Below are 25,009 nucleotides of genomic sequence, written 5' to 3' on the forward strand. Positions count from 1 at the left end.
AATGGTGCACAGGACTCATGAATTTGGTGCAAAGTAATTTTTTTTTTCCTGTGACATCATTTTTTCAACTTTCTGAGCAAACAGCCTCAATGTTTTTCAAAGTATTGACAAAGAAATGGGGAGTCGGGGTGGAGGGGAGTACAGTGAAATTGCACCACATTTTGCAGCTTTTTAAGAAACCACAAATGAGGAATCAGACTTAAGACCGCTTTACACGCAGCGACATCGCTAAAGCGGTCGTTGGGGTCACGGAATTCGTGATGCACATCCAGCCGCGTTAGCGATGTTGTTGCGTGTGACACCTACGTGCGATCGAAAATGGTCCAAAATCGTGCAAAATCGTTAATCGTTGACATGCTCCCCTATTCCCAAAAATTGTTGCTGCTGCAGGTATGATGTTGTTCGTCGTTCCTGCGGCAGCACACATCGCTATGTGTGACACCGCAGGAATGAGGAACCTCACCTTACATGCGGCCGCCGGCAATGAGGAAGGAAGGAGGTGGGAGGGATGTTACGTCCCGCTCATCTCCGCCCCTCCACTTCGATTGGGTGGCCACTTAGTGACGTCGCTGTGACGCCGAACGTCCCTCCCCCTTAGAAAGGAGGCGGTTCGCCGGTCACAGCGACGTCGCTAGGTAGGTAAGTAGTGTGACACGTACGAGCGATTTTGTGCTCCACCGGCAGCGATTTGCCCGTGATGCACAAACGATGGGGGCGGCTACGCACGCTAGCGACCTCGCTAGCGAGATCTCAGCGTGTAAAGCGGCCTTAAGGCGTCTTTCACACGTCCGTGAAAATCACGCTCGTTTTTTATGGACGTGTCAAAGTTGCGTATTGCCCTCCGTGTGCCGTGTGTTCTCCATGTGTTATCCGTGATAACACACGTAGAATTGGAACTTTCTGCTCATCTGTCCCTGGCGAAGCTGTCTGTGGTGCTGATCTACAGTCTCCGGTCCTGCTGACTCCCCGCTGCTGCTGCTTCCGGCCCGCAGTAGAGTGAATATGCAATGAGCATAATGAGCGGGGGTCGGAAGCAAGTGACAGCAGCGGCAGAGACAGCAGGGCTGGAGAAGGTGAGTATAGAAATTCTTTTTATTTCACAGACACGTGTGTTTTCTACAGTGCGTGTCACATGGATGTGACACTCGTGATGCCAGAGAAAAACGGACATGTCTACGTGTGGAGCACACGGACACACATATTCTCCACATGGACACACGGTCCATGACAAAACACGAACGTGAGCGCAGACCCATTGATTTTAATGGGTCTACGTGTGCCCGTGTCTCCGATACGTGAGGAAACGGACGTTATATGTACTGGAGACACGGACGTGTGAAGGAGGCCTAAGACACTGGAAGTTGCTAGACTCCGGCCACAAAGCAGGAAAAAAAAATAACAACATGTAAAATAGACTTTAAAAAAGGAGCAAATAGAATAGAGATTGGGTACAAACAAGCAAAATGGAACAAAACACACAAAAGTAGACAAAAAAAGTGCAAGGACAATGAATCAGTGCCTAAGTATTCAGAAACATGTTGCGATTTGGTAGAGTCATAATTAGATTATTAAGTTGCAAACACAGAAAAATAGAGACCCACAGATTTTATATACAGCGTGGTCCAAAAGTAGGTGGACAGTATGTGTACAGGGTTATGAAGGGGGAGATTTATCAAACATGGTGTAAAGTGAAATTGACTCAGTTGCCCTTAGCAACCAATCAGATTCCACTTTTCATTCTTCACAGACTCTTTGGAAAATGAAAGGTGGAATCTGATTGGTTGCCAAGGGCAACTGAGTCAGTTTCACTTTACACCATGGTTGATAAATCTCCCCCTTTATAACCTTATTACAAATACTGTCCACCTACTTTTGGACCACCCTGTATATATATATAACATCAGCAGTTCCGCAGTATCGTACATCCAAAAATATCAGTTTTGGGATATATATATTCATATATGTACAGACAGATAGCTTTGTTTATATATATATATATAAACTATCTATCTATCTATCTATATATATATATATATATATATATATATATATATATATATGTATATATATATATCTATATATATATACATCTATATATATATATATATATATATATATATATAGATAGATAGATAGATAGATAGATAGATAGATAGATAGATAGATATGTATCTATCGCATATATCTTCTTTCTATTCGTTTTGGAACTCACAGTTGAGGACATTTGATACTGCTGAAAGGCTGAGCTGATGTCGCCATCTTGTGGTAACCATAAGAAGTTATCTACTGAAAGAGCCAGGATGTTGTGCTGGTAAACTAATGGCAATATCTGGCCATATACAGTTATTACCTATGGATGCTATACCCAACTACACATGACACACAGCATTGCTGCAGGGGAAGAATGCAGAGCCATCGACTTTCCCTTACCTCAATAGTCAGTTGGCTAAAGTTTGCTTAAAAGCTAATACGCTGGCTAATGATCATCTGAAAGCCAAGCTGACTATATTTTCGCAGGCATTTGTAACTCATTGACCCCTTAAGTGCTTGGGCCAAGTACATATCATTCCATTGACTTATATATTTGTGTCACTGACAGAAGGTCTAACCATAGTACTGTGATGCTATATGACAAGGTGCAGGTTTAGCATTCAGCAGTTCTGTTCTGATCCGTTTCCCTGCACAGACCTGACATCTCCCAAGGCTTCTTTTTTTAGGATAATTTGATGTTCCACATCTGGTGCAGGTTTTTAGCAGCATATCTGTAGCTTATGCCCAGTATTATCTGTGCATGCTGCATGCAGATTTTGTTCATTTTAATGCAGATTTCACCCCTTTCCATTGCAAAATGTGAAATCTGAAGAAGGAACTGCCATGCTGATGATGTAGAAATCCACACAACAGGTCAAGTTACAGAAAGTATCCGCAATATGTAGCTGAGAATAGTTGAAATCTCATTTACTTAACTTTTTTATTTTTTATGCGGAAAGTCTGCAACAAATGCAGTGTGTGAACGTCTCCTTAAAGGGGTTTTCAGGTCTAAATCCATGTGTCTGCAGTCACTGTATGAGACTATGTGACAGACATATGATCCTGACTAGAGGGTCTCAAACTCACCCAATTCCCTTGCAGTAAGTGAGGCTGTGTCCATCTAGTCGGATTCTGCCCGGTAATGTGCGTATCACATACATGCAGTCACCCTTCCCGGCTCTGACACCGGAGAATCCTTACAGTGCACAGTGTGCACGCGATGTGAGGACTCACAAGTTTGCAGTCACATAGAGCGACACAGAGTGACTGCACACGTGTGGATTTAGACCAAACAAGCCATTTAAACACTTAGAAAAAAAGCGCCATGAACTTCTAGTGTTTTCAATTGTTTTGCCAGGCTATCTTGTTGCCTGTTTAAATTTGGTTAAATTAATAAAACACATCTTTAGAGTAAAAGGGTTAGGGGCACTTTGCACACTGCGACATCGCAGGTGCGATGTCGGTGGGGTCAAATTGAAAATGACGCACTTCCGGCATCGCATGCGACATCGCAGTGTGTAAAGGCTGGATGATACGATTAACGAGCGCAAAAGCGTCGTAATCGTATTCATCGGTGCAGCGTCGGCGTAATCCATGATTACGCTGACGCGACGGTCCGATGTTGTTCCTCACTCCTGCGGCTGCACACATCGCTGTGTGTGAAGTCGCAGGAGCGAGGAACATCTCCTACCGGCCTCACTGCGGCTTCCGTAGGATATGCGGAAGGAAGGAGGTGGGCAGGATGTTGACATCCTGCTCATCTCCGCCCCTCCGCTCTGATTGGCCGCCTGCCGTGTGACGTCGCAGTGACGCCGCACGACCCGCCCCCTTAACAAGGAGGCGGGTCGCCGGCCACAGGGACGTCGCACGGCAGGTGAGTGTGTGTGTGAAGCTGGCGTAGCGATAACTTTCGCTACGCCAGCTATCACCACATATCGCTGCTGCGACGGGGGCGGGCACTATCGCACTCGGCATCGCAGCATCGGCCTGCGATGTCGCAGTGTGCAAAGTGCCCCTTATTCCCACCTCCAAGATTCTATCCCAATATGTAGTAGATATAATAATTGTAATAATATTAGCAAATACCTCCAATTAGAAATGTAATATAGTTCTCCTGATATAGCCATGTCTCTTACCTCATGTGCAGGGTATTGCAGTAGCTTAGGTATCCATGGTTATGACCACACATGCATAGTAGTAATAGTTGGTGGTTGTTGTAACCATGGATAGCCATATCTCTTAGGCTGCTTTCACACATCCGTTTTTTGCTGTGCGGCACAATGCGGCGCTTTGCGGGAAAACTGCATCAGTTAATTTTTGCCGCCGGGTGCGGTTTTTCCACATAGACTTTTATTAGCGCCGGATTGTGCCGCATGGCCTTGCGTTGTGTCCGTTTTTTGTCGGATGCGGCATATTTAGCTGATGCGGCGGGCAGATGAAACATTCAAGTGAACGTTTTTGTCTTCGGCGAAAAAAACGCATTAGGCAGCGCGATTTACAATGCAAGCCTATGGCCGCCGGATGCGGTTTTTTGAACTGTGCATGCTCAGTATCAAGCCGCAGCTGTCAAAAAACGGACGGGCCGCATGGAAAAACTTATGCAACGGATCTGTTTTTTTCGCTGCATCTGTTGCATAGGTTTTTGAGCCGGATTGTGCCGCACTGCAAAAACCGGATGTGGGAAAGCAGCCTTACCTCATGTGCAGGGCAGTACAGCTTGGGTATCCATGATTACAACCACAAGCAACTAATTAACTAACTTGCAAAAAGTTCACCTGGAACTGAAATATCGCCATAGGCTCATTAAAGCCTTTTCTCACTAAAAGCTGGAGTGCTGCCTATATTTTTCTACTTTTCGATAACTACCGTATTTTTCGCTTTATAAGACGCACTTTTGTTCCCCCAAATTTTGCAGGAAAGTAGGGGGTGCGTCTTATAATCCAAATATACGGGTCCAGGGGAGGTGGGGGCAACTCTGGAGCGGAGCTGGGGGCTGCTGGGGGGGCTGGTGGAGGCTGGTAGAGGCTTGTGAAGGCTGCTGGAGGCAGCGGGAGATCTCCTGCTACCGCTCATATAATATGCACAGCCGCTGTCCATCACCGTGGTGCTGAAACCGCAGAGCGGCGATGGGCTGGGGGTGCAGCGCATATTATATGTGCCTGCGCCCCCTTTGATCGCACATGTTCACCCCCCCCGTGTTAGATATGGCCCCCATGCTGCTGGCCAGTCTAAAATAAAAAAGCTTTCCTTACCTCCACCAGCGTGTCTCCCCGGGGCTCCACGATCTCACTGCTGCCGCTGTGATCAGGCACGCAGAGATCATGTCACTCTGCTGTGCCAATCACATGACCGGCACCGAGAACCAGGAAGTGCAGGAGCTCAACCGCATGGAGGGAGACACGAGGGAGGACAGTGCTGGAGAAGGTAAAGTAAAGTGTTTATTTTACTATGGGCAGCAGCATGGGGGCCATATCTAACACAGGGGGATGTGTGCCAGCAATAGGAGACCTGTGCCACCTGTATGGGACGTGTGATAGCAATAGGAGACCTGTGCCACCTGTATGGGATGTGTACCAGCAATAGGAGACCTGTGCCACCTGTATGGGATGTGTGCCAGCAATAGGAGACCTCTGCCACCTGTATGGGATGTGTGCCAGCAATAGGAGACCTGTGCCACCTGTATGGGATGTGTGCCAGCAATAGGAGACCTGTGCCACCTGTATGGGATGTGTGATAGCAATAGGAGACCTGTGCCACCTGTATGGGATGTGTGCCAGCAATAGGAGACCTCTGCCACCTGTATGGGACGTGTGCCAGCAATAGGCGACCTGTGCCACCTGTATAGGACGTGTGCCAGCAATAGGAGACCTGTGCCACCTGTATGGGATGTGTGCCAGCAATAGGAGACCTGTGCCACCTGTATGGGACGTGTGCCAGCAATAGGAGACCTGTGCCAGCTGTATTGGATGTGTGCCAGCAATAGGAGACCTGTGCCACCTGTATGGGATGTGTGCCAGCAATAGGAGACCTGTGCCACCTGTATGGGATGTGTGCCAGCAATAGGAGACCTGTGCCACCAGTATGGGATGTGTGCCAGCAATAGGAGACCTGTGCCACCTGTATTGGATGTGTGCCAGCAACGGGATACCTGTGCCAGCTGTATTGGATGTGTGCCAGCACAAGGGGGCTATACTCAATATAAGGGGGCCATATCCAGATTAAGGGGGCTAATTATAGGATGGGGGGGCTATAAGAGACATATACCCTATATGATTTGTTAGATGGACACTGGCTTTATAAGACGGACCCCATTTAACATTAAAAAAAATAAATTCTCTTTTCCTGCAGCAAATTTGGGGATGCGTCTTATAATCAGGTGCGTCTTATAAAGCGAAAAATACGGTAACTAGCTGTCAATGTATGAGTAGTCGTAAGCATGAATACCTAAGCTGCAATGCCCTGCACATGAGGTAAGAGACATGGCTATATCAGGACAGGAGAACTATACTTCCTTTTTAATTGAAGATTATTATTATTATTACACCTACTACATATTGGGATAGGATCTTGGAGATGGGAATAACCCTTTAAGTCCTGAAAAGCCAAAACAAACAAAAAGCTCCTGCCAAAAACACAGAAGGCACTAAAAAAAGTTGTGTATTTCTTTGGCTTTCCTATGAACTGATTACAGGTGTTTTTTATTATTATTATTATTATTATTATTATTATTATTATTATGTAAAAATAACACTGCTAAGATACCAAATGGAAAGAAGCAAAATCAAAGCTACGAAAAGCAGTGCGACCATCTAATATGAAAGTTAGAACAAATCCTTTACTCATCAGTTGTTGGACCCTTGGAGATAATAGGGGGAGTGCTCGCTCACATCAGCATATAATATATAGGGCCAATTTTCATCCAGAAAGTAGGAAATCCGTCTGGTATTCCATATGTCATGCGAGTGTGTGATTATTTTCTTGCTCTCCGTCTATATGACATCAATGTGTTGATTTTCTCAGCAGACATTATTCTATAGTCATTTTCAGGACCGTTTATACCTTTCTATGCTACAGAATGGTAATGTATTCGTAAAAAATGGATGGTCCGTGTGATGTCCAATATTTTTCTCACACCCATAGACTTGCAGTGGTAAGTCTCGTCTGATATATATAACATGCTGTGATTTTTTTTTTCCTCAGGCCAAATAAAGCTGAGGAAAAAAAAAAAATCGCAGATGATCACTGCCTCATTGAATAACACTGGTCAGACTGCAATCAGATTTTTTCTCAGATTGCCCCCGTCATATTTATACGCAGATGTGAGCGAACCCAGATCCTGAGAATGCCACTAAACTTTGGACTTCAGTGAATTGAAACCCATGTAATCATTCAGCTGCCGGCACTGTGTGTTCAGCAACCCAGGGATTGATGGCAGCTGTGATTTTTGACAAATCACAGCTGACATCAACCCCATATATTACCAAGATTGCCACCATACCAGGAGTTTGTCAGCAACCTTTCTAGTAAGCAACATCAGAACCTACAGGATCCCTACAGCATTTACTTGTACGCGGGGAGACCAGAGACCCCAGCATGTGTGGGAGAAGAGAGGCAACAAAAACTCTGTAATTCCTGATAATGTACAATTTCTTATTATGTGTAAGTCCTTAGTTTGTGTAATTTCTGATTATGTGTAAATCCTTATTTTCTGTAATTCCGGATTATGTGTAAGTCCTTATTTTGTATAATTCCTTATTATATGTAAATCCTTATTTTGTGTAATTCCGGATTATGTGTAAATCCTTATTTTGTGTAATTCCGGATTATGTGTAAATCCTTATTTTGTGTAATTCCGGATTATGTGTAACTCCTTATTTTGTGTAATTCCAGATTATGTGTAAATTCTTATTTTGTGTATTTCTGGATTATGTGTAAGTAAGTCTTTATTTTGTGTAATTCCTGATTATGTGTAAATCCTTATTTTGTGTAATTTCTGATTATGTGTAAGTCCTTATGTATAATTCCTTATTATGTGTAAATCCTTATTTGTGTAAATCCTGATGTGTAAGTCCTTATTTTGTGTAATTAATTATTATGTGTAAATCCTTATTTTCTGTAATTCCTGATTGTGTAAATCCTTATTTTGTGTAATTCCTTATTATATGTAAGTCCTTGTTTTGTGTAAATCCTTATTTTGTGTAATTCCAAATTATGTGTAACTCCTTATTTTGTGTAATTCCAGATTATGTGTAAATCCTTATTTTGTGTAATTCCGGATTATGTGTAACTCCTTATTTTGTGTAATTGCAGATTATGTGTAAATTCTTATTTTGTGTAATTCTGGATTATATGTAAATCCTTATTTTGTGTAATTCCGGATTATGTGTAAATCCTTATTTTGTGTAAATCCTTATTTTGTGTAAATCCTTATTTTGTGTAATTCCGGATTATGTATAAACCCTTATTATGTGTAAACCCTTATTATGTGACATGTCTTATTATAATTCACACTTTCTTAATCATCCACAATTGCTGCACAATTTCCAATTTTCTTCATGCAACACAAAACCAGTAGCGGGTCCGTACCTGCGAAAGTGTCGGGGACGTAATCCTTCACCTCTATGTACACGAAGATTGCTGGTAGAGTGAGTGGCACATTTTTCTCATTTCTCAGGCAGATATAGTGATAACCTGGGGAGGAAAATGATTGATGTTTCATAAAGTTTGAAGAAAAGGCAGAGCTGTGGTGAGAGATTTTTCTTTCTGTTATGAAAAATAGCAACCGAGCCGCTTTGTGCTTTGAGATCTACATAATAGAATTTCTGAAGCATCAATCAAAAATAAATCCTGAGCACAATTCTGTATTCTGAGGTTTCTTAAAGAGACACTAAACATAACATCTATTTTACAACCATTGTTAGTGCATTTAAATGGGTTTCTGGAGTTTGGTACTGCTATACTAATAGTCTTAAGGGGGCTTTACACGCTACGACATCGCTAATACGAACTCGTTGGGGTCACGGAATTGGTGACGCATATCCGGTCGCTTTAGCGATGCCGTTGCGTGTGACACCTATGAGCGATTTTGCATCGTCGCAAAAACGTGCAAGATCGCTCATCGGTGACATGGGGCTCCATTCTCAAATATCGTTACTGTAGCAGTAACGAAGTTGTTCCTCGTTCCTGCGGCAGCACACATCGCTCCGTGTGACACCGCAGGAACGAGGATCCTCTCCTTACCTGCCTCCCGGCCGCTATGCGGAAGGAAGGAGGTGGGCGGGATGTTACGTCATCTCCGCCCCTCCGCTTCTATTGGGCGGCGGTTCAGTGACGCTGCTGTGAAGTCGCTGTGACGCTGAACGAACCACCCCCTTAGAAAGGAGGCGGTTTGCCGGTCACAGCGACGTCGCCGGACAGGTAAGTAGTGTGACGGGTCTGGGCGATGTTGTGCGGCACGGGCAGCGATTTTCCCGTGTCGCACAATAGATGGGGGTGGGTACCTATGCTAGCGATATCGGTACCGATATCAATACCGATAGCGCAGCGTGAAAAGCGGCCTTTATCCTAAAAATAGGTTCAGCTTAGGGGGGGCCTAACTCTTCACATTTCTACAGTTCAACTGATTTTGGTGATTCTTGAATACATTTTATTGTTTAACAGGTACAGTACTAACTGTGTCTGGTACTGTAATCTGTCAATAGGTTTTTGCCACCACATCTGAGAGCAGCATAATGAAGAAACTGAGACCCTGATTACAGCAATGTGTAACTTACTGGGCTGCTTAGTGTAGTTTTTGTGAAATCACTGTTTTATCAGCAGGAGATTATCAGTAAAGGATTAGCAAACTACTGCCTTGTAGTCCTCCACATTCAGGAACTCGTTGACACCACTGATTGGCAAAAAGCGACCAATCAGTGGTGTGGCGGGGTTATACATAGCTTAAAATTCAGATAACGGCAAGATCCGCAGCAGATAAAACAGGGATTTTAACAAAATGACAGTAAGCAGCCCAGTAAGTATCACATTGCTGGAATTAGGGTCTCTCCCCCTATGTCATGCTGCTCTCAGATGGGGTAACAAAAACCTGGTGACAAATTCTCTTTAAATCAATTAAACTAAGGTGCAAAACCATACAGTACACAGAGAACAAATTCTTGCCCAGAATAATATATGGATTTTCACCTTAACAACATAGGGCTACACAAAAAATGATGAAACATCACAAAAGTATTATAAAAAAAAATAAATTATTGTTTATTAAATTGATATATTAAAATAGTGGGGAGTATACATACAAACAGACTACAAGGGAAGGAGCAGATCTGGATTAGGGCATAGTGCTGGTAATTAAATCATGCATATAGATAATGCTGCCATAATGTTATAATATCACATAAATAGTATATCATATAATACCATAACACAGCGATAAATTAGATTATAAAAATGTGTCAGATATCATATAATATAAAATTACCACCAAAGAAAGGCCCACAGATCCCAGCGTATGTTTCGCACAGAGCTTTTTCAGAGGAGTTGTGCAAAATCAGGCGCAGCCACAACAGAATTTATGACATGCAACTGCTACACAATGAAGGGGACTGGGAGCTTGTCGAAGTACCATGACCACTTCAATTAGTTGATTAGTTGGGGTGCTGTGTGTTGGACCCCACTGATCTGATATTGACCTATTATAACAGTAGGTCATTAACATCATACTTTTAAAAAAACATTTAAATGCAGTCTTATTGATTCCTGTTATAAGCCACATCAACTTACTGTATTGTTCTTTTATAAAATGACGAAGTCTTGAGAATTCTCTTAAACATTTACATAAATATGTGTGAATGGTACAGGCAGCAGTATTTCTAAATTTTATTATGAATTGAATGCTGCAATCAAGCGGTATTGTTATTTTATACATTTTTGGCATATGCACACAGAAATGCTATATACAGTATGTGGAATAGGTATGAGCCTCACTTCTGGTACCCTCCCTAATTTGGAGATCTGGGGGTCTTTTGAACCACAATTGTGATTTTCAGTGGCTGCTGTTGCAATACAATTCTTATGGACTTCCATGGAGAGAGCTAAAGGCAACCATGGCTACTTCTGCTAGCAATACTGCTCAGACAGTGTCACAGGGTGTGACGAGGTAAGGGCGCCTACACTGGCCCTAGGGCTAGGGTTCACCTAGCTGTTGCTGTTCCCAAAGATACGTCTAATGGTGATGATGTTTGAGCCGCCTTCCTAACCCTAGCTCCTGAATAGCCCTGGTCTATACCCTGGGGGAGGGCCGGGATAAGAGTGGTTTTATCCCACACAAATAGACAGACAGGGAACAAACAAAACTCAAACTCACTGCACACACAGAGGTAAGACAATATGTGTTCAAGAGGAAATAAAGAATCAGGGAGGAAATAAACAGACAAAGAGGACATGTCCACAACACAACAAATAAGAATAAGAAGATCACCAGAACAGGTTCACCACAGCACAAGGACCGGTATCACAAAATTATTATTATTATTATTTATTTATAGAGCACCATTGATTCCATGGTCCTGTACATGAGAAGGTGGTGGTGAGGCGGCAGCTCCGCATGGTGGTGGGGTCATTGAAGATTATAGGCAATTCTGAACAGATGAGTTTTCAGGTTCCGTTTGAAGTTTGCAAGTGTAGTAGATAGTCTGACGTGTTGAGGTAGCGAGTTCCAGGAGACTGGGGATGCTCGGGAGAAGTCTTGGAGGCGGTTGCATAAGGAGCGAATGAGAGAGGAGGATGAAGCTATAATCAGCAAGGAGGAATAGGTGCAACCATCTTTGAAAGGACAGAGGCAGCTGTTATAGGCCTCCAGGAATCTGTGACCCCAGCAGAAACTCACAGGCCTGCAAAAATTAACTCCTGCTAGACTGATCACTAATTAGATCACAACTGGACTACGCCCGAATCTGACTGTGCAACTCAAAAGCACCAGGAGGCGGTCAGACTCAGCAGTGTGAACAGGGCCAGAAGCTGCCATGACGCCTGGTGAGTTTAGAGCTGAACGCCGTGTGACAGACAGACAGCAAAAAGGAATGGAAATGGGACCTGTGGATATGCCAAAAAAGTGTAAGATGTGAATATCCCCTCAGGGAGGCAATCAGAGTATTATTAGAACCTCACATTTTCATTTTTGGATTTCTTAAGGAAGGCTCATGACAACCTACATTTCATCATATACTTACATTTTCGATTTAAAAAGTTCTATTATTTGATTGTAGAAAAACAAAACAAAAAATGTTACTATATAATTCCTTACCTGGACGGATGGCAGAAACAGGTAATATCCGGTGACCGATGAATTTCCCTCCTTCCTCATATGCCGATATTCTCAGACATGCCAGAGAGGGAAGCACTACCTACCAGAACAGTAACAGAGCATGGAAGTTAATTACATGATTACATAATGTATGGTACAAATGTATGGCTCAAATTACTTTGTATAACGATTATTCAATGTGTGGGTCACTACAATAACAGATGATTTTGGGATTCAGCGATGTAAGCCAGTCCCTAATATAATAAACATTCCTCAACAATGAAGTTGAGACACCAAGAATTAAAAGTCATGGAATTATAGAAATCACAGGATGGATAGACATGTTAATAATATGCAAATGAGGACAAAAATGTAACAACATTTTCAAAACAACTTGATTTATTCAGTATTGAGCATAAGCACTACTTGCAGAAATCCCCGCACTTACATAGTGAAGCTCCTATCAATGACGTTATTAATGGTTGTCTAAAGAATATCCTGTCACTCAGAATACACTTTGACAAATCGTCAAGATCAATTGCTGGCAGCTGTCACGGGTGAGTCTCGGGTGACAGTCATGTGGTTTCTGGCCATAGAAGATCACAGCGTCTTCTGGCTGTGCAGATTGCTCCCTAACTTTCCATTGTCCCTGCTGTCAGTATTCATTGGTATAGGTAGCTTTCCTGCTGGATTGATCTTTCCCCCTTTTGGACCCAGCAGGAGCTCGATGTCTACACAGCTGCTGATCATCAGTATTCTCTTGGTGCTTAAATGCCCCTTCCTTCCTTGGACTAGTGCTGGTGATATTTTTCAGTTCATTCAAGCCTTGGTTGCAAGCAGGTGGCGTGTACTCCTCTGTGGTGTCATTGCAGAAAACTTTGCTGAACTTCTGTGTCATCTGTGGATAAGTAGTTCATGCATTTTCCCCTGTGTGTCCTCCTTGTGTCGTCTATAGTGGTTAGTGGGGTTGACGAAGAGCTCATTCCATCTGTTCCTTATTTAGGGACCAGCAGTAGGGATACCTAGGGTCAGGTGTCCAACTCGGTGCCTAGGTGTGCAACCTATTTTGGGTGTTGAGAGACCCCAGAAATCAGCAGTAGGTTTTGTCAGGGGTCATCATCTCCCCCTTCCCTGGACACAGGGTTTCCCTTACTTTCCCTTTCGCTCTTTGCTTGGTACATCCCCGTACCTAGCGTGACAGCAGCTCCCTTTGCAACTACTGATCAGTGACATCCCCTGTGACAATTTGTAAAAATATCGGTAGCACTAGTTCCATGACCAAATCAATGGTTGAGGATCCACGGTTAGTTTTGTTCTTGGTGTTGCAATTTCAATGTTGAGGAGGGAATATTATATGCATATAGGGCATTGGTTCTAGAGTATTTTCATAATTTGAGGACAGTATTTTTTCTGTAAACCTTATGTGGAATACATCAACGCATCCAATTTTATTACCTTCAAAGACCACTCCAGTGTTTTTTTTATATTGCCCCATTTGTTAGTGATAAGAAACGTGTGTAGGGTGTGCATTAAAATACTTCCCGGTTGCTGTTTCGTGCCATATCCAGTTTCACTCTGGTTCTCCCCTACATCATGTGAATGCAGTTACAACTAACTGGCTCACATAGCGTAATTTTTTTCAATGAAAACTCAGAACAAGGCTTATTACATTAAGAAAAGAAGTAACGGTCCACTTTGTGAGCCAGTTAAGGCCGCTTTACACGCTGCGATCTCGCTAGTGAGATCGCTAGTGTGCGTACCCGGCCCCATCGGTTGTGCGTCACGGGCATATCGTTGCCCATGGCGCACAACATCGCTCGGACCCGTCACACTTCTTACCTGCCTAGCGACGTCGCTGTGACAGGCGAACCGCCTCCTTTCTAAGGGGGTGGTTCGTTCGGCGTCACAATGACGTCACTAAGCGGCCGCCCAATCGAAGCGAAGGGGCGGAGATGAGCGGGACGAACATCCTGCCCACCTCCTTCCTTCCTCATTGCGGGCGGCTGCAGGTACGGTGAGGTTCCTCGTTCCTGCGGTGTCACACATACCAATGTGTGCTGCCACAGGAACGACGAACAACCTGCGTCCTGCTACAGCAACGATATTTGGGAATGGAGGACCATGTCATCGATTAACGATTTTGCACGATTTTGCGAACTTTTGCGATCGCTCGTAGTTGTCACACGCAATGACGTCGATAATCAGGCCGGATGTGTGTCACGAATTCCGTGACCCCAACGACATCGCTTTACCGATGTCACTGCGTGTAAAGCGGCCTTAAGAAAGATCTGTGGCCACATGTTGCAGGAGATGACCGGAGCTGCATTGGAAACAGCAGAAGACAATGACGGGTAAGTATTTTAATGTACATAATGTAAAGAAATTAATGTAAAACGCACCGGAGTGGTCTTTTCAATACGGTTAAATCCCTTACACACTAACTGTGGCACAAGCTACTAATTACAAGTTCCACCAAATCTAATCCTTACCATGTGTTACTGTTGGCTCCATGCATTTTCTAAATACATTTTTCTAAAATGGGCTGTATGAGAGCTACTGGTGTTAGGGAGATACATTTCATTGGTGGTATCATTATATTACAGAGGTATTGCTCTATAGTGAAAGAGAAGATGCTCCCATCACTCTGTGCCCTTGGTAAACGTGCACTTTTCCTACATGGCAATGATCCAAAACATACATCTAAGACCACTATTTCATTTCTGAGGAAGAACAGGGTGAAAGTGATTCAGTGGCCAATTATCTCCTGGTCTGAATCCAACCAGGCACCTATGGGGAATTCTGAAGATACAAGTTGTCATCATTTTCCGTCCAGCATAGAGGTCATTTTTGAAGAATAGAAAAAGATAGATGTTGCAAACTTGTTCATTCCATGCGCAGAAGGCTTAGTGCTGTCCTTACAAAATAGGGGGGTGTCATACCAAATAGTAAATGTGGTAGTCTTTGATGTAGGGTGTATTCATTTTTAATCAACTAATTTGAGTAAAACTGAAGATTTTTAATGGAAGTTATATTAGTAACCTTAAAAAATAATCTTCTATGAAACTCAGTCTTGTCAACATTTTGGAAATTGTTCTTGTATTCAGTGAGATATTGAGTAAAATCTTACTTTTCATAGGGGGTGTACTCATTTATTATAAGCACTGTATATTTCTATAATACTCATGATTTACCTTTTTGAAAACAATGGGTTCCTCTTCCCATACTGGGTTCACTGCATTGCTTTGTGAGGTCTTTGTTTTCAGTGCTTTTCTTCTGGTGTCAACTGGTAACCCGAACATGTCAACTTCTACATATGTGCCAACCTTCTTATCTGACAGGAACTGTCCCGAAATAATCTAAAAAGGCAAACAACATCAGAAAACTGGTCTAAAAAAGTCATATATGACGAGATTCAAGATTATAAAAAACAAAAGAATTTTAGATAGATAGAGGGATGGATAGATAGATAGAGGGATGGATAGATAGATAGATAGATAGATGGATAGATAGATAGAGGGATAGAGGGATAGATAGATAGATGGATAGAGGGATAGATAGATAGATAGATAGATAGATAGATAGATAGATAGATAGAGGGATAGATAGATAGATAGAGGGATAGATAGATAGATAGATAGAGGGATAGATAGATAGATAGATAGATAGATAGATAGATAGATAGATAGATAGATAGATAGATAGATAGATAGATAGAGGGATAGATAGATAGATAGAGGGATAGATAGATAGATAGATAGATAGATAGATAGAGGGATAGATAGATAGATAGAGGGATAGATAGATAGATAGAGGGATAGATAGATAGATAGATAGATAGATAGAGGGATAGATAGATAGATAGATAGATAGATACATTGCCTACAAGTAGTATTCAACCCCCTGCAGATTTAGCAGGTTTACACATTTGGAATTAACTTTGCATTGTGATATTTGGACTGTAGATCAGCCTGGAAGTGTGAAATGCACTGCAGCAAAAAAGAATGTTATTTTTTTTTTTTTTTTAAATTGTGAAAAGTTTATTCAGAGGGTCATTTATTATTCAACCCCTCAAACCACAAGAATTCTGTTTGGTTCCCCTAAAGTATTAAGAAGTATTTCAGGCACAAAGAACAATGAGCTTCACATGTTTGGATTCATTATCTCTTTTTCCAGCCTTTTCTGACTAATTAAGACCCTCCCCAAACTTGTGAACAGCACTCATACTTGGTCAACATGGGAAAGACAAAGGAGCATTCCAAGGCCATCAGAGACAAGATCGTGGAGGGTCACAAGGCTGGCAAGGGGTACAAAACCCTTTCCAAGGAGTTGGGCCTACCTGTCTCCACTGTTGGGAGCATCATCCGGAAGTGGAAGGCTTATGGAACTACTGTTAGCCTTCCACGGCCTGGACAGCCTTTGAAAGTTTCCACCCGTGCTGAGGCCAGGCTTGTCCGAAGAGTCAAGGCTAACCCAAGGACAACAAGGAAGGAGCTCCGGGAAGATCTCATGGCAGTGGGGACATTGGTTTCAGTCAATACCATAAGTAACGTACTCCACCGCAATGGTCTCCGTTCCAGACGAGCCCGTAAGGTACCTTTACTTTCAAAGCGTCATGTCAAGGCTCGTCAACAGTTTGCTCATGATCACTTGGAGGACTCTGAGACAGACTGGTTCAAGGTTCTCTGGTCTGATGAGACCAAGATCGAGATCTTTGGTGCCAACCACACACGTGACGTTTGGAGACTGGATGGCACTGCATACGACCCCAAGAATACCATCCCTACAGTCAAGCATGGTGGTGGCAGCATCATGCTGTGGGGCTGTTTCTCAGCCAAGGGGCCTGGCCATCTGGTCCGCATCCATGGGAAGATGGATAGCACGGCCTACCTGGAGATTTTGGCCAAGAACCTGCGCTCCTCCATCAAGGATCTTAAGATGGGTCGTCATTTCATCTTCCAACAAGACAACGACCCAAAGCACACAGCCAAGAAAACCAAGGCCTGGTTCAAGAGGGAAAAAATCAAGGTGTTGCAGTGGCCTAGTCAGTCTCCTGACCTTAACCCAATTGAAAACTTGTGGAAGGAGCTCAAGATTAAAGTCCACATGAGACACCCAAAGAACCTAGATAACTTGGAGAAGATCTGCATGGAGGAGTGGGCCAAGATAACTCCAGAGACCTGTGCCGGCCTGATCAGGTCTTATAAAAGACGATTATTAGCTGTAATTGCAAACAAGGGTTATTCCACAAAATATTAAACCTAGGGGTTGAATAATAATTGACCCACACTTTTATGTTGAAAATTTATTAAAATTTAACTGAGCAACATAACTTGTTGGTTTGTAAGATTTATGCATCTGTTAATAAATCCTGCTCTTGTTTGAAGTTTGCAGGCTCTAACTTATTTGCATCTTATCAAACCTGCTAAATCTGCAGGAGGTTGAATACTACTTGTAGGCATTGTAGATAGATAGATGGATAGAGGAATAGATGGATAGATGGATAGAGGGATATATAGATAGAGGCATATATAGATAGAGGGATATATAGATACCTAGATAGATAGATAGATAGATAGATAGATAGATAGGATTGATGGATAGAGGGATGGATAGATAGATAGATAGATAGATAGATAGATAGATAGATAGATAGATAGATAGATAGATAGATAGATAGATAGATAGATAGATAGATAGATAGATAGATAGAGGGATAGATGGTGTCAGACTTCCGGGATTTCCAGTTCTCTTTTGAAAGAGCTTGCCCTCGGTTAACATGGAGTTTGCTGTTCTGTTGCCCTACTTCCTGTCCAGCTGTTTAAAAGGCCGCCTCTAAGCTTAGTTCAGTGCCTGAGTATACTGCTTGCTGTGTACTCCTGCTTTGCTGCTCTTGATTCCTGATTGACATTTTGGATCCTCCCGAAAAACAACCGACACCGACTTTGGACTTCACTCGGACTCATCAAGCTGTGCCCGGACTCCGTCTGCCGTCTTTGGTCAGCACTTCTGCCCGGTTCCTTCCGGTTCGTAACCACTCTGGACTCTCATCTCGTGCGGACATTTTTGGACTATACCTCTGGCCCTTTGTGTCCCGGCTGCTGCGCATTTAGGCCTTCTGGGGTGATTGCCAGACAGTCCCTGTATAGGGGTTCGCTCTTGGTGGTCTCCCTGGGGGAGTCCGGTGCGCGGTCCCGGGAATTCCCTTCGCTCCGATCCTGGAAGGTATTTCCGGTGTTTATTGTTCTACTGTGTTTTGTTCCGTTTATGTACATATCGTTGGTTACCTGTTATAAACATTTCTGCACCAAGAACTCGTCTCTGATTGTCATTGCCCTAACGCAATCGAAATCCTCAGTACATACAATAGTATTACATTATACTCAGGCCATAAAAGGATTTCGCTGGGGCAATGACTGAGACACGAGTAGATCAGCTTTTTTCCATGATTAACTCCTTGCAGCAGGAGATGGAGGCGGTGCAGACTAAACTTAGAGATGTGGAGGCACAGCTGGGCCATGATCACCAGGTACTGGGTCCGGCTATTCAGGATTTGCAAGTCAGAGTGGAGGCTCCACTACGTCCGTATCAGCTGCCGGTATGCCTAGGTTACCCCCATTTCGTTTCAGTGGTGATCGTAGTCAGTTTCGTGGATTTGTTAACCAGTGTATACTGTTTTTTGATGTACATGCTGATTATTACCGTTCTGACCGGTCAAAAGTGTTATGTATAATCATGTTATTAACCTCACGAGCACTGGCTTGGGCTAATCATATGATAGAGAATCGGGATATCCGTTTAAATCACCTGGATGACTTTCTGACCGCAATGGCGCAAATGTTTGATGATCCGAATCACCGTGCTACCGCTGAATCGGCTCTCCTTTCCTTACGTCAGGGAAAGCGGTCTGTCGTTGAATACGCCACTGAGTTCAAGAGGTTAGTGGTAGACACCGACTGGGGAAACAATGCGTTATTGTCAGTTTTCAGAAGAGGTTTGTCCGGTACCATCAAGGACGAGTTAGCTCGTTCCGAATCTCCAGGGGATTTTGAACTGTTTCTCCAACACTGTGTGCGTATTGATACCCGCTTGACGGAACGTAGACAGGAAAAATGGGCAGCTGTAAACCGGGTAACCAACTTTGCGTTTCCTTCTAGAGAACCCGCTCTCAGGACGCCACGGGAGGCCGAGGACGTTCCTATGCAAGTGGACTCTCTGCAAAAGCGAGAGACCAACGAACGTCGTGAACACCGGCTCCGTGAGCGTTTGTGTTTCTATTGCGGTCAATCGGACCATTTCTTGATTGACTGCCCGAGACGTCCAAATCGCCCAAATAAGGTATTGGCAGCCATGGCAGAGTGTGACAACACGGACGCAGAGTCCGATATCTCTGAGGCAAGTGGACACCTGGATGCGGTATTTCCCTTGACTGTAATGTCAACATCACCTAAGGACTCAGAAGGGAAATACACCCATTGCTCGCTTCCCATTCAGATTCGGTGGGAGGGACAGTTAATACCTACATCTGCTATGATAGACTCTGGGGCAGGGGGTAATTTCATGGACTCTTCTTTTGCCAGGAAACACGGTATCCGGACTCAACAAAGATCCTCACCGGTTACCATGGAGACGGTAGACGGATCTCCGTTAGTTTCTGGACCAGTTGATCGGGAAACAGTACCCCTAGAATGTGTGATGAAGCCAGGTCAGCAGGAGACCCTTGTTTTCATGTTGATTTCTTCACCCCATTTTCCGATTATTTTAGGAATTCCGTGGCTACGGTCTACAAATCCAGTCATCGATTGGGAGACTAAGGAAATATCCTTCCCACCGCAGAGTGGTCCGACCATTAGTCCAACTGTACCGGTTCCAGTAACACCGAATGCGGAGGGCACTGTACAGGTACCTGTTCTACCCCCGGTTTATCATGACTTCGCTGATATATGCGACAAAAGAAAAGCAGATCGGCTTCCCCCGCATAGACCGTATGATTGTCCCATAGACTTACTCCCAGGGGCGGAGATCCCGTTTGGTCATGTCTACCCGTTGGCGGCACCTGAGCTAGAAGCACTAAAGGATTACATCGATGAAAGTCTAGCCAAGGGATTTATTCGCCCTTCTACCTCACCAGCAGGGGCACCCATCTTTTTCGTGAAAAAGAAAGAGGGGACTCTGAGACCTTGTATTGACTACCGGGAACTAAATAAGATAACCATCCGGAACCGGTATCCGTTACCGTTGATTCCTGAGCTATTGGAGAGAGTCCAACAGGCAAAGATATTCACTAAATTGGATCTCCGTGGGGCATATAATCTACTCCGCATACGTCCCGGAGACAAGTGGAAGACAGCGTTCAGATGTCGGTATGGACATTATGAGTATCTAGTGATGCCTTTTGGACTTTGTAACGCTCCTGCGGCTTTCCAACACTTAGTCAACGATATTTTTAGGGATATAATGGACCAATTCATGGTGATTTACCTGGATGATATTTTGATCTTTTCTGATTCCCTACAGGAACACCAGGAGCACGTCAAGACAGTACTTACCCGTCTGAGGGATAACCACCTGTACATTAAACTGGAGAAGTGCGAATTCCATTGCTCACAAATACAATTTTTAGGATATGTCATCTCTCCTCAGGGACTGAACATGGAGTCTGGCAAGATACAAGCAATTCTAGACTGGCCGGAACCGGGAAACATCAAGGAGGTACAACGCTTTGTCGGTTTTGTAAACTTTTACCGACGCTTTATCCGTAACTTTTCAGAGATCGTCCGTCCCATCACTCTGTTAACCAAGAAAGGACAGAAGTTTGTGTGGTCCGCCCAGGCCCAGGAAGCTTTCAATCGTCTCAAGGTTTGTTTTACCTCAGCGCCAATACTAGTACACCCGAATTCCGCACTCCCCTTTATTGTGGAAGTCGACGCTTCCGATTATGCATTAAGGGCTATCCTTTCCCAAAGGACTGGGGACAAGAGTCTCTTGCATCCGTGTGCTTTCTTTTCTCGCCGGTTGTCCCCTGCAGAAAGGAACTATGACATTGCGGACAAGGAATTGTTGGCGATTATTTCAGCTTTTAAGGAATGGAGACACCACTTACAGGGAGCTGCGCAGCAAGTGATAGTACTCACAGATCATCGTAACCTGGAATTTCTTAAGTCTGCCAGGTGCCTGTCTCCACGGCAAGCCCGTTGGAGCTTATTCCTTAATCAGTTCAATTTTATCGTTACATACCGTCCAGGTTCACGTAATGGGAAAGCCGATGCCTTGTCCCGAATCCACGCCATGGACTCCGTGCCTGGAACCCCGTCTCAGACCGTGTTATCAGATGCCAATTTCGTTGGAGTAATCCAGGACCAGGACTTGTGGAAGGACATCAAGCTGGCCTATGATGGTGACGTATTTCTTGCTGCCCCCCCGAATGATGTGACTCTTGTTCTTCGGAATGGTGTGTGGTTGAGAGAGCGACGTATTTATGTCCCGGAGGCCGTAAGACTTCGGGTTCTCAAGTTGGTCCATGACTCCGTGTTGGCTGGTCATAGGGGGGTACAGAAGACGCAGGAATTTCTGAGTCGTTTTTTCTGGTGGCCTACCTGTTTAAAGGATGTAAAAGACTACGTCCACTCATGTGTGGTTTGTGCCCGGTACAAGGTCCCTCGTGTGGCTCCTACGGGACTCCTCCAACCGTTACCCGTTCCATCTCGCCCTTGGGGATCCATTTCAATGGATTTTATTGTGGAGTTGCCAGTCTCAGGCGGTCACAATACCATTCTAGTGGTGGTGGATCGGTTGACAAAAGCTGCTCACTTTATTCCGTGTACCGGTCTTCCCTCAGCCGCAGAGACAGTGGATTTGGTTATCCAGAACATATTCCGATTACATGGGGTACCAGATAAGATCATCTCTGACCGGGGCGTGCAGTTCACGTCTAAGTTCTGGAAGGGGTTTTGTTCGGCACTCCAGATTGATGTCTGTTTATCTTCTGCATACCATCCTCAGACAAATGGGCAAACCGAACGGACTAATCAAACCCTGGAACAGTACCTCCGATGTTATGTCAGCCACCTGCAGGATGATTGGTTGAAGATGCTTCCTTTGGCGGAGTTCTCGTATAACAACACTCAGAGCAGCTCCACTAAGGTAACGCCCTTTTTCGCTAACTTGGGTTACCATCCGAATGTTTTGCCTAGGTCACCGGTTGCGGTTTCGGTGCCAGCGGTGGAGGACAGATTGACGGAGCTACGACAGAATCTGGAGGTTCTAAAGGACACTGTGGCTTCGGCTCAGGAGCGTTACAAGAGGTCGGCAGACACTCACCGGAAACAGGCACCCATGTATAAGGTAGGGGACTCGGTGTGGTTATCCACCAAAAACCTGAGATTGGGTGTTCCTTCGCAGAAGCTGGGACAGAAATTCATCGGTCCGTTTAAGATCACCGGGATCGTGAGCCCTGTGGCCTGTCGGCTGCGGTTGCCGCACCATTTAAAGGTACACCCGGTCTTTCATGTTTCTCTCCTCAAACCCGTTTCCCCTAATACGTTTCATGGTCGTGTCGTGCCTCCTCCTCCGCCTGTGATGGTTGACGGCGAGGAGCAGTTCGTGGTTGAGGACATTATTGACTCCCGGCTCCATCGTCATCGGCTTCAGTATCTGGTACGTTGGCAGGGGTACTCCCCCGAGGACGATTCCTGGGAACCCGTGGGTAACATTCGTGCGCCCCGGAAGGTTGCTCAGTTTCATCGGCGGTACCCGGACAAGCCAGGCCCTGATCCGTCCTGAGGCCGTTTCTGGGGGGGGGAGTACTGTCAGACTTCCGGGATTTCCAGTTCTCTTTTGAAAGAGCTTGCCCTCGGTTAACATGGAGTTTGCTGTTCTGTTGCCCTACTTCCTGTCCAGCTGTTTAAAAGGCCGCCTCTAAGCTTAGTTCAGTGCCTGAGTATACTGCTTGCTGTGTACTCCTGCTTTGCTGCTCTTGATACCTGATTGACATTTTGGATCCTCCCGAAAAACAACCGACACCGACTTTGGACTTCACTCGGACTCATCAAGCTGTGCCCGGACTCCGTCTGCCGTCTTTGGTCAGCACTTCTGCCCGGTTCCTTCCGGTTCGTAACCACTCTGGACTCTCATCTCGTGCGGGCATTTTTGGACTATACCTCTGGCCCTTTGTGTCCCGGCTGCTGCGCATTTAGGCCTTCTGGGGTGATTGCCAGACAGTCCCTGTATAGGGGTTCGCTCTTGGTGGTCTCCCTGGGGGAGTCCGGTGCGCGGTCCCGGGAATTCCCTTCGCTCCGATCCTGGAAGGTATTTCCGGTGTTTATTGTTCTACTGTGTTTTGTTCCGTTTATGTACATATCGTTGGTTACCTGTTATAAACATTTCTGCACCAAGAACTCGTCTCTGATTGTCATTGCCCTAACGCAATCGAAATCCTCAGTACATACAATAGTATTACAGATGGAGGGATAGATAGATAGATAGATAGATAGATAGATAGAGGGATAGATGGAGGGATAGATAGATAGATAGATAGAGGGATAGATGGATAGATAGATAGATAGATAGATAGATAGATAGATAGATAGATAGATAGATAGATAGATAGATAGATAGATAGATAGAGGGATAGATTTACCTTCACAGACAATGTGTTTGCAACTATCCCATCTACTGTTGTCTCAGTAAATGGATCAAAATGTTTATCTGGTCTTCTCATAAATTCTGGTTTTAATCTGTATCCACATTTACCATTATATTCATACATCCCCATATTAAGTTGCATAGAAAAATCTGTAAATGAAAAAAAAACAAACATTATTTCACCAATTTGATATATTATATGGTGCTGTATCCTGTGCTCTGCATAATCATCCTGTGATCAAAAACCCACCTAAAAAAACATGAAAATTAGGAAATGGAGCACATTAAAGGAGTGGTCCACTACTCAGCATTAGTGACCACATCGATGTAAAACTAATAAAGAAGGCTTTTCTCAAATACCTTGTGTGGTACATTCTACCTGTGAGTGGCGCTATTGCTGTCACGTCATCCCCATCACATGACTCCCGTGCTCCATGGCCACTGAGATCAGGTGATGTCATGTCAACTTCCAGTTGACCAGACATCACTGAGGTGGCCACAGTCTCCCTGAGTGACTGGGCAGTGGGCGAAGTTTCACCGCTCGTCACAGCCCAGCATCTCCCTGATCTCCCTCGTTGCAGAGAGCTGCAAGCAGGAGTGGTGCTGGGCTGTGACTAGCGGTGAAACTCTGCACAGCCCAGTCACTCAAAGACAATCAAAAAGACTGCTGGAACACCATTGTAAATGTGAACAGGGTGATAGCTAAAAAATACACAATCTATATAAAGTGAAAGCTGCACACCAAATTCAGATAAATATGAACAGATTGTGTATATTTTGGCTAGCACCCTGTTCACATTTGCAATGGTGTTCCAGCAGTCTTTTTGATTGTTATGCAACTTTTTTCTGTCTGAGAACCCAGTCCTGCCCTTTAGCCATGATTATTCAACTTCCTATATAGCCAGATCCCTGGCTTCCCATACACAGCAGGTTTCAGCCGCACATAGAGGTAACATTTGGTTAGGTACCCATGCACACAACCAGGTTTTAACCGCACGTAGAGGTAACATTTGGTTAGGGACCCCATAAATAAGAGAT

At 44.3% G+C, this 25,009-nt stretch overlaps 1 protein-coding gene across 1 annotated transcript in view; it reads right to left on the minus strand.

Annotated features, from left to right (window-relative positions):
• Positions 1-25,009, minus strand: part of PLCB1 (phospholipase C beta 1) — a 990,679-nt gene that overhangs the window by 147,131 nt on the left and 818,539 nt on the right. Inside the window, exons 19-22 of the mRNA XM_075339307.1 lie at positions 23,967-24,121; positions 15,523-15,687; positions 12,332-12,431; positions 8,617-8,721 (exon numbers count right to left, since the gene is read on the minus strand). Coding sequence (XP_075195422.1) covers positions 8,617-8,721; positions 12,332-12,431; positions 15,523-15,687; positions 23,967-24,121 — 525 coding nt within the window. The remainder of the gene's footprint in view (positions 1-8,616; positions 8,722-12,331; positions 12,432-15,522; positions 15,688-23,966; positions 24,122-25,009) is intronic.

The sequence above is a fragment of the Anomaloglossus baeobatrachus genome, chromosome 3, assembly GCF_048569485.1.
Source record: "Anomaloglossus baeobatrachus isolate aAnoBae1 chromosome 3, aAnoBae1.hap1, whole genome shotgun sequence".
In the NCBI taxonomy this organism is placed as follows: domain Eukaryota; kingdom Metazoa; phylum Chordata; class Amphibia; order Anura; family Aromobatidae; genus Anomaloglossus; species Anomaloglossus baeobatrachus.